Raw genomic sequence first — 14,728 nt, 5'->3', positions numbered from 1 at the left:
CCCTACTCATGTCTCATCTCTTCCCTTCGCCACTTATGAGAGAACAATTCTACATCACCTGTTTAGACACTACATTTTCTTTTAATTATCCAGTTAATAGGGTCTTCACAGCTTTTGGCATCTTTAGGTAGAAAGCAACAATTTTATAGCATCATTTTATGTCCGTTTGTGAGAACGTAATTCCGGTTTTGTTTCGGTTGTGTTAATTTTTTTTTTTTCTTTGTCATTACAACACACAGAAGGATAACATTTGGCCTATAATTCTGGTAACTGCAGCACAAGACATTTTAGCTTCCATTCTCATAGGGGTGGGAGGTAAAACGAGCAGAGTTGCTCTACTGTAACTGCCCTCATAGAGGCTGGGGCCACATCCTACCTTTAAACCACCAGTTAGGTGTCTCTCTTCTATGTTAACCCATGTAATCACCCTCGTCTGAGCAGTACGGTTTGTACAGATCACCTCTGTGGATAATTGTGCGGATTGTTCTGTCTGTTTACAGAAGCCCTGGAAGACGACAGCGATGGCAGCAGCGAGGACCAGGAGAAACCTCACAGCGAAGGAGGGAGAGGTGTAGAGGACAATGTTGGGGAAGATATCAATGTTAGCACAGGGTTGTGTGATCCTGCACAAGTGGCCTCAGCTGATGACAGTGACAGCAGCAGCGCTCATTCTGCAGAGAATAACTCTCCAGTGAAGGAGGAGGATGCTGCTTATCCTGATACTTCTATAGACCTGTCTCATCTGCAGAAAAAGAGGTAAGAGGTCCGCTGCTGGTGTTTACAAAGAAACGGAAGTGTTCTAGTTTGTAGGACACAACCAACTATCATTACTTGGTCAGTACACCACTCTGCATTCAATACCGGTGTGATACAGGTGTACTTTACTACCCCCTTCCTTCCCATCACCCTGGACTGTCTATGATTAGCACAAAAGAGATAGTTTCAAACCCGCGCTCCAACTCAGTGGGGATGCAGCAGCTGCTAAAGTGGTCACCTCCACTCCAAAAGTCAATCAATCTCAAAATGAGGTCAGCTCTTTTCTAGCTATTATCTCCCCATATCCATTTTCCTCAAACAAAACAAAGGTAGGGGATACACCTTGAAAAAGGCTCTCAGGAGCTGAAACGCGTTGGTGGTATCTGGGACAGACTGTAGCAAACCAACTATGGAAAAGAAGGGGTGGTCTTCAGTATGCCGGCTGTCGGGATCCCGGCGCACATTATATCGGCGCTGGAATCCCGACAGCTGGCATACCGACACTTATTCTCCCTCGTTGGGGTCCACGACCCTTCTGGAGGGAGAATAAAATAGCGTGGCGAACGCAGCAAGCCCGCAAGGGGGCTCATTTGCGCTCGCCACACTGTCGGTAAGCCAGCCGTCAGGCTCCCGGCGCCGGTATGCTGGTCGCCGGGAGCCCGACCGCCGGCATACCATACTACACCCGAAAAGAAGGTGCCTGGCCAGCAGTGAAAGGGTGCAGACATCCCGGGAGGTACCCCAGTAACAGTATACAAACGCTGATGGGTGTGCATCTGATGACAGCCCACGTGTTTTGGTACGCACACTCTACCTAGAATTTTGGTGGATTTTATTTGGAACTGATTTTATTGAAGTTGTCCTTCTTCATTTTATATGTATTACAATAAATTGTACTTCACTATTATCCCCTACCTTTGTTTTGTTTGAGGAAAATGGATATGGGGAGATAATAGCTAGCGAAGAGCTGACCTCATTTTGAGATTGATTGACTCTTGAAGATTTTCCGGTGTCCACTAATTGCAAGTTATTCCAGAAGGAGCGCGCATCTGCGACTGTGTATATGTCTATGATTTAGCAGTGGGGTAGACCTAGGTACATACTGTATAAAAGACTGGATGACTATAGTCCGATAACTAAAAAAAAACATTTAGACTGTGTTGGCAAGATGTGTATTGAATGTGTCTCCTGATTGGACAGCTGCTGTCTGCATCACACGCCCCCTTCACATCTAACGTCCTCCAATACAGCATCAATGTTTTCCTATTTGCTCCACGCCGCCTATAATAAAGTGGGCTACAGCAGTGATAGCAAAGCCAGTGAGGGGGCATGCGGGAGAGGGGCTACAGCTGAATGCAGCAAGGCAGTGAGATGTCCGTAGTATGTCACCCGGAAGCTGCCATATTTCTTAGCTGCAGTGATTTAAATTCTCCTACTTGCCAAAACCATGAAAAATAGCTTCTGATCTTAGTACTGTGGGTCATGGAAACCTACATTGTATTCCCAAGCACTATACCTTTATTAACATCAGAGAGGCTGTAAGAGCTGTGGATCATTGCCCCTTCAATTGAGGCACAAGTAGGCATGTAATTACGTGTAGTGCTAGATCATGAACATGTTAGTTCTAATGTGGACTGATAAAACTGCTGTTATCTACCTTGCAGGACACTGAGCACAGCAGCTGTAACAGAACCTGTCGAGTCAGCCATAACGGTAAGATAAGAATCCTCAACTAGTAGCCAAAGCCATCAATTCCAAGGTGTGACCCGTTTTCTCTTTGCCGTAGAGTGACAAGTCCCGAAAACATCTGTCCGCTAAGGAGAGACGGTGAGCGATGTCTGCGATCTGAGTCTTGATGACGGCTAATTAGCATGTTTATCATTGGTTAGAACCTGCAGTGTGTATTAAGGGTTTCTCAGATCCATAATACCCCGGCAGCTCCTGTGGTCATTCTCATACTAGGCTGCCAAATACAGTTGTAGGTGTGATTTCTCCATCAGGGAAACATGGATAGTGGGTTATATCTAGGGCAATGGGGGGAAAAAGGGACTTCTCCGGATAAATCCCATGTACCTTTTATACAGTGCCCAGCATTGGAAGTTGGCACAGGGCTTCTGCTCTGATTTATTATTTTTAATTCTTCCTAAGTTTTATCTTAAATGTCTAAGCGAATTCTGTGATACATATAGATAGAAAACCGCGGGGAAAGAGCCAGAAACTAGACCAATCCTGCGATCACTTGTTGTGGTCTGTCTCCCTTACAGCTGTCGGCCCCAGGACTTCAGTACACTGTGTTAGGCATTTATTCACAGGCTCCATGTGGGTGCACATGAAGGAGATGGAGACAATGCCAGGAAAGTTATAATAAAAAAAGTAATAAAACATAAAACAGCTGCAGCAGACCTGAGGCAGGTTCAGGGCCTGTACCTGGGGATGACATCAGAACCAGGAACAGGTTTGCAAAAGTGCTGGTTTGTAGAAGAGGAGATGTCCATAGCAACCAGATTTTTATCATTTAACTAGCACCTTCTACAGGACAATAGCTAGAATCTGATAGGTTGTTATGGGCAACATCTCCACTTCTAAAAACCCCACAGACACCTGTCAGGTCAGTATCCAGACTAAGGTAAACACAGTTAGCACAACTTCAGTTGGCAATGATCAGGCAGACTGCAAACGTCCGTGGTCAATTCTAGGTATAGGTCGGGGAACCATAGGTCAGAAGAGGGTCATGGCTCGCATCATTGCAGGGAATCACCTTCCTTTCTCTGACGTCCTAGTGGATGCTGGGAACTCCGTAAGGACCATGGGGAATAGCGGCTCCGCAGGAGACTGGGCACAACTAAAAGAAAGCTTTTAGACTACCTGGTGTGCACTGGCTCCTCCCACTATGACCCTCCTCCAAGCCTCAGTTAGATTTCTGTGCCCGGCCGAGCTGGATGCACACTAGGGGCTCTCCTGAGCTCCTAGAAAGAAAGTATATTTTAGGTTTTTTATTTTACAGTGAGACCTGCTTGCAACAGGCTCACTGCAACGAGGGACTAAGGGGAGAAGAAGCGAACCTACCTAACTGGTGGTAGCTTGGGCTTCTTAGGCTACTGGACACCATTAGCTCCAGAGGGATCGACCGCAGGACCCGTCCTTGGTGTTCGTTCCCGGAGCCGCGCCGCCGTCCCCCTTACAGAGCCAGAAGCATGAAGATGGTCCGGAAAATCGGCGGCAGAAGACTTCAGTCTTCACCAAGGTAGCGCACAGCACTGCACCACACTCCGGTCACTGATGGGTGCAGGGCGCTGGGAGGGGGGCGCCCTGAGCAGCTATATTAAGACCTTGGCTGGCAAAATAATCACAATATATAGCCCCAGAGGCTATATATGCGATAAATACCCCTGCCAGAATCCATAAAAAAGCGGGAGAAAAGTCCGCCGAAAAAGGGGCGGAGCTATCTCCCTCAGCACACTGGCGCCATTTCTCCCTCACAGCTCAGCTGGAAGGAAGCTCCCTGGCTCTCCCCTGCAGTCTGCACTACAGAAGGGTAAAAAAGAGAGGGGGGCACTAAATTTAGGCGCAGTATAATAATTATAGCAGCTATAAGGGGATATAATTCAGTTAGTCCCTGTATTATATAGCGCTCTGGTGTGTGCTGGCATACTCTCTCTCTGTCTCCCCAAAGGGCTTTGTGGGGTCCTGTCCTCTGTCAGAGCATTCCCTGTGTGTGTGCGGTGTGTCGGTACGGCTGTGTCGACATGTTTGATGAGGAGACTTATGTGGAGGCAGAGCAGATGCCTAGAAATGTGATGTCACCCCCTGCGGGGCAGACACCTGAGTGGATGGACTTATGGAAGGAATTACGTGCAAGTGTCGACTCCTTACATAAAAAATTTGACGACATGCCAAATGCGGGACAGCCGGCTTCTCAGCTCGTGCCTGCCCAGACGACTCAAAGGCCATCAGGGGCTCTAAAGCGCCCACTACCTCAGATGGCAGATACAGATGTCGACACGGATACTGATACCAGTGTCGACGACGAAGAGTCTAATTTAATGTCCACTAGGGCCATTCGTTGCATGATTGAGGCAATGAAAGAGGTATTACACATTTCTGATATAAACCCAGGTACCTCAAAAAAGGGTGTTATGTTTGGGGAGAAAAAACTACCAATAGTTTTTCCCCCATCTGAAGAATTAAATGAAGTGTGTGAAGAAGCGTGGGCTTCCCCCGATTAAAAAAATTGGTAATTTCTAAAAAGTTACTAATGGCGTTCCCTTTCTTGCCAGAGGATAGGTCACGTTGGGAAACACCCCCTAGGGTGGATAAAGCGCTCACACGTTTGTCAAAAAAGTTGGCACTACCGTCTCTGGATGCGGCCGCCCTAAAGGAGCCTGCTGATAGAAAGCAGGAGGCGATCCTGAAATCTGTATATACACACTCGGCATTATACTTAGACCAGCTATTGCTTCAGCATGGATGTGCAGTGCTGCTGCTGCGTGGTCAGATTCCCTGTCGAAAAATATTGACACCCTAGACAGGGACACTATTCTGCTAACCATAGAGCATATAAAAGACTCAGTCTTATACATGAGATGCACAGAGGGAGATCTGCCGGCTGGCATCTAAAATAAGTGCAATGTCCATTTCTGCTAGGAGAGGCTTATGGACTCGGCAGTGGACAGGGGATGCAGATTCGAAAAGGCACATGGAAGTTTTGCCTTATAAGGGTGAGGAGTTATTCGGGGATGGTCTCTCAGACCTAGTTTCCACAGCAACAGCTGGGAAGTCAGCATTTTTGCCCCATGTTCCCTCACAGCCTAAGAAAGCGCCGTATTATCAGGTACAGTCCTTTCGACCCCAGAAAAACAGGCGGGGAAAAGGCGGGTCCTTTCTGTCCAGAGGCAGAGGTAGTGGAAAAAAGCTGCAACAAACAGCAGGTTCCCAGGAACAAAAGTCCTCCCCCGCTTCTTCCAAGTCCGCCGCATGACGGTGGGGCTCCACAGGCGGAGCCAGGCACGGTGGGGGGCCGCCTCAAAAATTTCAGCGATCAGTGGGCTCGCTCACAGGTGGATCCCTGGATCCTTCAAGTAGTATCTCAGGGGTACAAGCTGGAATTCGAGGCGTCTCCCCCCCGCCGTTTCCTCAAATCTGCCTTGCCGACAACTCCCTCAGGCAGGGAGGCTGTGCTAGAGGCATTTCACAAGCTGTATTCCCAGCAGGTGATAGTCAAGGTGCCCCTACTTCAACAAGGACGGGGTTACTATTCCACACTGTTTGTGGTACCGAAACCGGACGGTTCGGTGAGACCCATTTTAAATTTGAAATCCTTGAACACATATATAAAAAAATTCAAGTTCAAGATGGAATCGCTCAGGGCGGTTATTGCAAGCCTGGACGAGGGGGATTACATGGTATCCCTGGACATCAAGGATGCTTACCTGCATGTCCCCATTTACCATCCTCACCAGGAGTGCCTCAGATTTGTGGTACAGGATTGCCATTACCAATTCCAGACACTGCCGTTTGGACTGTCCACGGCACCGAGGGTGTTTACCAAGGTAATGGCAGAAATGATGATACTTCTTCGAAAAAAGGGAGTTTTAATTATCCCGTACTTGGACGATCTCCTTATAAAGGCGAGGTCCAAGGAGCAGTTGTTGGTCGGAGTAGCGCTATCTTGGGAAGTGCTACAACAGCACGGATGGATTCTAAACATTCCAAAGTCACAGCTGGTCCCTACCACACGCCTACTGTTCCTGGGGATGGTTCTGGACACAGAACAGAAAAAAGTGTTTCTCCCGCAGGAGAAAGCCAAGGAGCTGTCATCTCTAGTTAGAGATCTCCTGAAACCGAAACAGGTATCGGTGCATCACTGCACACGAGTCCTGGGAAAAATGGTAGCTTCCTACGAAGCAATTCCATTCGGCGGGTTCCATGCAAGAACCTTTCAGTGGGACCTCTTGGACAAGTGGTCTGGATCGCATCTTCAGATGCATCGGCTGATAACCCTGTCTTCAAGGACCAGGGTATCTCTACTGTGGTGGCTGCAGAGTGCTCCTCTTCAAGAGGGCCGCAGATTCGGCATACAGGACTGGGTCCTGGTGACCACGGATGCCAGCCTTCGAGGCTGGGGGGCAGTCACACAGGGAAGAAATTTCCAAGGACTTTGGTCAAGTCAGGAGTCGTCCCTACACATAAATATTCTGGAACTGAGGGACATTTACAATGCCCTAAGTCAGGCAAGGCCCCTGCTTCAAAACCAGCCGGTACTGATCCAATCAGACAACATCACGGCAGTCGCCCATGTAAACGACAGGGCGGCACAAGAAGCAGTATGGCGATGGCAGAAGCCACAAGGATTCTCAGATGGGCGGAAAATCACGTCTTAGCACTGTCAGCGGTGTTCATTCCGGGAGTCGACAACTGGGAAGCAGACTTCCTCAGCAGACACGACCTACACCCGGGAGAGTGGGGACTTCATCCAGAAGTCTTCCAACTGTTAGTAAACCGTTGGGAAAGGCCACAGGTGGACATGATGGCGTCCCGCCTAAACAAAAAACTAGAGAGATTTTGCGCTAGGTCAAGGGACCCTCAGGCAATAGCGGTGGACGCTCTAGTGACACCGTGGGTGTACCAGTTGGTTTATGTATTCCCTCCTCTGCCTCTCATACCAAAGGTACTGAGAATAATAAGAAGACGAGGAGTAAGAACGATACTCGTGGTTCCGGATTGGCCAAGAAGAGCTTGGTACCCAGAACTTCAAGAAATGATATCAGAGGACTCATGGCCTCTACCGCTCAGACGGGATCTGCTACAGCAGGGGCCCTGTCTGTTCCAAAACTTACCGCGGCTGCGTTTGACGGCATGGCGGTTGAATACCGGATCCTAAAGGAAAAGGGCATTCCGGAGGAAGTCATTCGTACGCTGATAAAAGCCAGGAAAGAAGTAACCGCAAACCATTATCACCGTATTTGGCGAAAATATGTTGCGTGGTGTGAGGCCAGGAAGGCCCCAACAGAGGAATTTCAGCTGGGTCGTTTTCTGCACTTCCTACAGTCGGGAGTGACTATGGGCCTAAAATTGGGTTCCATTAAAGTCCAGATTTCGGCTCTGTCGATTTTCTTCCAGAAAGAACTGGCTTCACTGCCTGAAGTTCAGACATTTGTAAAGGGAGTGCTACATATTCAGCCCCCTTTTGTGCCTCCTGTGGCACCTTGGGATCTCAACGTGGTGTTGAGTTTCCTAAAATCACATTGGTTTGAGCCACTTAAAACTGTGGATCTAAAATATTTCACGTGGAAAGTGGTCATGTTATTGGCCTTGGCTTCGGCCAGGCGTGTGTCAGAATTGGCGGCTTTGTCATATAAAAGCCCCTATCTGATTTTCCATATGGATAGAGCAGAATTGAGGACTCGTCCCCAGTTTCTCCCTAAGGTGGTATCAGCTTTTCACTTGAACCAACCTATTGTAGTGCCTGCGGCTACTAGGGACTTGCAAGATTCCAAGTTACTGGACGTAGTCAGGGCCTTGAAAATTTATGTTTCCAGGACGGCTGGAGTCAGGAAAACTGACTCGCTTTTTATCCTGTATGCACCCAACAAACTGGGTGCTCCTGCTTCTAAGCAGACTATTGCTCGCTGGATTTGTAGCACAATTCAGCTGGCGCATTCTGCGGCTGGATTGCCGCATCCTAAATCAGTAAAAGCCCATTCCACAAGGAAAGTGGGCTCATCTTGGGCGGCTGCCCGAGGGGTCTCGGCTTTACAACTTTGCCAAGCTGCAACTTGGTCAGGGGCAAACACGTTTGCTAAATTCTACAAATTTGATACCCTGGCTGAGGAGGACCTTGAGTTCTCTCATTCGGTGCTGCAGAGTCATCCGCACTCTCCCGCCCGTTTGGGAGCTTTGGTATAATCCCCATGGTCCTTACGGAGTTCCCAGCATCCACTAGGACGTTAGAGAAAATAAGATTTTACTCACCGGTAAATCTATTTCTCGTAGTCCGTAGTGGATGCTGGGCGCCCATCCCAAGTGCGGATTGTCTGCAATACTTGTATATAGTTATTGCCTAACTAAAGGGTTATTGTTGTGAGCCATCTATTGAGAGGCTCATGTTATAGTTCATACTGTTAACTGGGTGTAGTATCACGAGTTATACGGTGTGATTGGTGTGGCTGGTATGAGTCTTACCCTGGATTCAAAATCCTTCCTTATTGTGTCAGCTCTTCCGGGCACAGTATCCTAACTGAGGCTTGGAGGAGGGTCATAGTGGGAGGAGCCAGTGCACACCAGGTAGTCTAAAAGCTTTCTTTTAGTTGTGTCCAGTCTTCTGCGGAGCCGCTATTCCCCATGGTCCTTACGGAGTTCCCAGAATCCACTACGGACTACGAGAAATAGATTTACCGGTGAGTAAAATCTTATTTTAGAATCCCTGCACCTATAAAAGCCAGATAATAACTAAACTACTCAAAGTAAATGGGCGCAGACCTCCAATCAACTGGTTCTTAAGTGATCACATGATTGCCTAGGAATTAGCCTTTGTCAATTTGGAACACTGGGGCAGATTTTACAACCAGTGCGGTGAGGTCAGAGACTGGGGATGCACAAATGGTGGAGGCTCTCAGTGCCAGGAGCCTTTATCACCCCCTACACAATTTAATTGTTATGTCCCTGCACTACATCCATGCAAACACTGGGAGAACATACATACAGTAATAGCCAGGTCACAGCCTTCACCCTAGTGTTGTGAGTAAACTGGTGTGGTGAGGTGCCCCCCATTGCACCCTCACCTGCAGAAACATAGCAGAGTCCTGTCCCCACACTCACTACAGATTACACACACGCAATCCTGTCCCCACACTCACTACAGATTACACACACGCAATCCTGTCCTCACACTCACTACAGATTACACACACGCAATCCTGTCCCCACACTCACTACAGATTACACACACGCAGTCCTGTCCCCACACTCACTACAGATTACACACACGCAGTCCTGTCCCCACACTCACTACAGATTACACACACGCAGTCCTGTCCTCACACTCACTACAGATTACACACACGCAGTCCTGTCCCCACACTCACTACAGATTACACACACGCAATCCTGTCCCCACACTCACTACAGATTACACACACGCAATCCTGTCCTCACACTCACTACAGATTACACACACGCAATCCTGTCCCCACACTCACTACAGATTACACACACGCAGTCCTGTCCCCACACTCACTACAGATTACACACACGCAGTCCTGTCCCCACACTCACTACAGATTACACACACGCAATCCTGTCCCCACACTCACTACAGATTACACACACGCAATCCTGTCCCCACACTCACTACAGATTACACACACGCAGTCCTGTCCCCACACTCACTACAGATTACACACACGCAGTCCTGTCCCCACACTCACTACAGATTACACACACGCAGTCCTGTCCTCACACTCACTACAGATTACACACACGCAGTCCTGTCCCCACACTCACTACAGATTACACACACGCAATCCTGTCCCCACACTCACTACAGATTACACACACGCAATCCTGTCCTCACACTCACTACAGATTACACACACGCAATCCTGTCCCCACACTCACTACAGATTACACACACGCAGTCCTGTCCCCACACTCACTACAGATTACACACACGCAGTCCTGTCCCCACACTCACTACAGATTACACACACGCAGTCCTGTCCTCACACTCACTACAGATTACACACACGCAGTCCTGTCCCCACACTCACTACAGATTACACACACGCAATCCTGTCCCCACACTCACTACAGATTACACACACGCAGTCCTGTCCTCACACTCACTACAGATTACACACACGCAGTCCTGTCCCCACACTCACTACAGATTACACACACGCAATCCTGTCCTCACACTCACTACAGATTACACACACGCAGTCCTGTCCTCACACTCACTACAGATTACACACACGCAGTCCTGTCCCCACACTCACTACAGATTACACACACGCAATCCTGTCCCCACACTCACTACAGATTACACACACGCAATCCTGTCCTCACACTCACTACAGATTACACACACGCAGTCCTGTCCTCACACTCACTACAGATTACACACACGCAATCCTTTCCCCACACTCACTACAGATTACACACACGCAGTCCTGTCCCCACACTCACTACAGATTACACACACGCAATCCTGTCCCCACACTCACTACAGATTACACACACGCAATCCTGTCCTCACACTCACTACAGATTACACACACGCAATCCTGTCCTCACACTCACTACAGATTACACACACGCAATCCTGTCCCCACACTCACTACAGATTACACACACGCAGTCCTGTCCTCACACTCACTACAGATTACACACACGCAATCCTGTCCCCACACTCACTACAGATTACACACACACACAGTCCTGCCCCACACTCACTACAGATTACACACACGCAATCCTGTCCCCACACTCACTACAGATTACACACACACAGTCCTGCCCCACACTCACTACAGATTACACACACGCAATCCTGTCCCCACACTCACTACAGATTACACACACGCAATCCTGTCCCCACACTCACTACAGATTACACACACGCAATCCTGTCCCCACACTCACTACAGATTACACACACGCAATCCTGTCCCCACACTCACTACAGATTACACACACGCAGTCCTGTCCCCACACTCACTACAGATTACACACACGCAGTCCTGTCCTCACACTCACTACAGATTACACACACGCAGTCCTGTCCCCACACTCACTACAGATTACACACACGCAATCCTGTCCCCACACTCACTACAGATTACACACACGCAGTCCTGCCCCACACTCACTACAGATTACACACACGCAATCCTGTCCTCACACTCACTACAGATTACACACACGCAATCCTGTCCCCACACTCACTACAGATTACACACACGCAATCCTGTCCCCACACTCACTACAGATTACACACACGCAATCCTGTCCCCACACTCACTACAGATTACACACACGCAATCCTGTCCCCACACTCACTACAGATTACACACACGCAATCCTGTCCCCACACTCACTACAGATTACACACACGCAGTCCTGTCCCCACACTCACTACAGATTACACACACACAGTCCTGTCCTCACACTCACTACAGATTACACACACGCAGTCCTGTCCCCACACTCACTACAGATTACACACACGCAATCCTGTCCCCACACTCACTACAGATTACACACACACAGTCCTGCCCCACACTCACTACAAATATTACACACCCCAGTCACTGTGCACAGGTGGCTGCTGCTGGCACTGCAGGTCCCCATTTCCCTCCTCCCCTGCCAAGAAGCTCAGCTTCGGTGTCTGCCTTTCTTAATTTCCTGGATTGGTCACATGACCAATCCAAGCTGTCTATCAGAGCTCACACATGCCCCCTGTTCTATGCGGTCTGATTGGCTGCTGTGTAGCCCCGCCCATCTGTACAAGCAGTGTCCGACAGTGTGAGAGATGAGGCTGAGCTGCCACTGCCTCATCTCTGTCTCTCCCTGCAGTTATTTAATTTAATCTATAATGATGATTGTATTAATACAAAGAAGATGCTTATACTGTAAGTTATAAATATCGTCTTTCTGTTCTTCCAATCATTTTTATAATGAGAACTCTGAGTATGATAGGGAGCACGTCCCTGAACCAGTGATATTCCTGTTATCACTCGCCATCCATGTTAAATGGTGTTCCAGCTGGCTGAATATCACTGATTGTAAAATCTGCCCCCAGTCAGCTATATGACAGCAATTCAAAGTACCAAGCTCCGCCCCCTGTAAAGCATCCCTTGAAACAGAGCATCCAGTGGTGAGCTGGAAGTGTAGGTCTCACCATGTATCACAACAGTGATTATCCCCCCCCCCCCGTGTTCAGCGTGTATGCCCAACTCTGCAGACTCCTCGGTGGCTAGGTCTGTACTCATTGTGCAGAACAATTTCTGCAGGGGATGCAAACTCCTGAGGGTTTCCTAGTGGCAGCTGGTGCTGTCGCCATCTAATATCTTGGGACACCTCCTACATGGTGACGCATCCAAGATAACTTCCACTGCAAAAACTGCTTCCGCACCCTGGGAACAAACCATTTATAGCGCCCTTCCTTCAGGACCCAGATGGCCTCATCCCTTTGGTATGGACTGTTGCGCTTAAGAGCTGAATCGGAGAAATAAATTAATATCATGGGAATATTCTAGAAAACAGAGGGAAATTTTGCCTTAACCTAATATTAGAATCATTCTGCTTTGTACTTTATGGACTAAATGTAATAGCTGCAATTTGTGTAGGCCAGTGAGATTTAAAGTGGCAGTTAGTTTAAAAGCTAAACCAATTGCTGCTTTAAATCTAGTGACGGTCCCGCCGGAATCGCACCATTTCTCGTGGGCTTTTACGTATATCACACATTTGACATAGATCAATAAGACATCACTTTATTTTTCTCTAGCATCCGTAAGGGATATTGGGGAATTAGTACGATGGGGTATAGACGGGGTCCAAAGGAGCCGGTGCACTTTAAATTTCTTCCACTGGGTGTGCTGGCTCCTCCCCTCTATGCCCCCTCCCACAGGCAGTTTAGAAAAAAGTGATCTCGGGAGAGGATGCAGACTCTGGAAGCTCCAGAGGATTTTTTTTTCAGTTTATTTTCAACTTTATTATTTTCGGTATACTGTCTGGGCAACAGTATACCTGCACCGTGGGAGTTAGGGAGGAGAGGTGGCAGTTACCGGCCTCTGTAAGGCGTCAGAGCCGCTTCTCCGCTGCAGGACCACCATCCTGAGAGGTTGTTTGTTCCGCGGGGCACTGCACCATGGCGGTCGCAATCGCAGCACGCAGCACACCCCTAACATAGCCTAAAGGTGAGAAGAGTGGTGAGTACAAAGCGGGACCCTGCTAGTGGGGTCCCCCGGTTCTTGGTGCAGCATACGGGGCCCTCCACGGGGAGACACACTATAGCTCCCCTGTGTACACTGGCAGCGGTAGTGGAAACTAACAGCCATTGTGATGTTTGCACAGTAGAAGGTTTTTTTTCTCAGTAAAAAAAAATTATGAAGCTCTGGTGCCATTACAGGGGGCAGAGCTTCCCCACAGCGGGACCAGCGGCATTTTGGTACCTTCCTCTGCTTACAGCTGCAGCAGCAAGGACACACCGCCCCTCCAGACACGCCAGGATACACATACAGAGGGGTAAAAACGGGGGAGAGCCGCTCATACACACTATATAGTGTCCTAAAAAGGACAATAATCTGGTTTTCACTATGATAAAGCTGCAGTCTCACTGAGCCTGACAAGCTTGAGTGTGCTGTCCCCCTCTCACTCTGTCTCCTTCCCACATACAGTAAGGGCAGGCTTGCTATTTACAATACTGGTGTGTGTGTGTGTTGTGTAAGCACCATGGTTAAAAACCAATTATGCAGGGTATGTCGCACCAGATTTTCTCCCTCTATGGTTACATATCATGTGAACAATGCAGTCAGTCTTCCCAACTCAGAAGAGACTGAGAGGGAGGGTTTGAAACCATCCTGGCACAGTGCCATAAAGAGTATAATGGCAGATATGTTATCCCAGCTCACTGCTAATAACAGAAGACACAACGATTGCAGCAGCCTGACCTGACTGCAAAAGCTGAAAAACAGCACCCCCATCCCCGGGTCAGGTCTTCACAAACGCTGACTGTTATACTCTCAGGGTCTGAGGAGGAAATACAGGACGAGGGGGAAGAATTAGATCCCACTACAGAGGACTCTACTTCTGCACAGGGTATTGAACCCCTTATACTTGCTGCCAGGGATCTATTAAAAATTCCTTTGGAGGAGGCTGCCTCACCGCAGTAATTTTTCCTAACTGTGTGTCATTTTCCTGTCTCTCCGTAACTAGACATATTAAGCAAGCCTGGGAAAATCCTGAAAATATA

At 48.5% G+C, this 14,728-nt stretch overlaps 1 protein-coding gene across 2 annotated transcripts in view; it reads left to right on the top strand.

Moving 5' to 3' along the window:
• NEMF (nuclear export mediator factor) overlaps nucleotides 1–14,728 on the top strand; it is a 191,266-nt gene that overhangs the window by 123,306 nt on the left and 53,232 nt on the right. For both annotated transcript variants that reach the window (XM_063947548.1, XM_063947547.1), the window contains exons 23-25: nucleotides 501–756; nucleotides 2,421–2,469; nucleotides 2,543–2,583. In XM_063947548.1, coding sequence (XP_063803618.1) covers nucleotides 501–756; nucleotides 2,421–2,469; nucleotides 2,543–2,583 — 346 coding nt within the window. The remainder of the gene's footprint in view (nucleotides 1–500; nucleotides 757–2,420; nucleotides 2,470–2,542; nucleotides 2,584–14,728) is intronic.

The sequence above is a fragment of the Pseudophryne corroboree genome, chromosome 12 (genome assembly GCF_028390025.1).
Source record: "Pseudophryne corroboree isolate aPseCor3 chromosome 12, aPseCor3.hap2, whole genome shotgun sequence".
In the NCBI taxonomy this organism is placed as follows: domain Eukaryota; kingdom Metazoa; phylum Chordata; class Amphibia; order Anura; family Myobatrachidae; genus Pseudophryne; species Pseudophryne corroboree.
The sequence above is the reverse complement of the archived record's forward strand: the minus strand, read 5'-3'. Positions and strand labels throughout refer to the sequence as shown.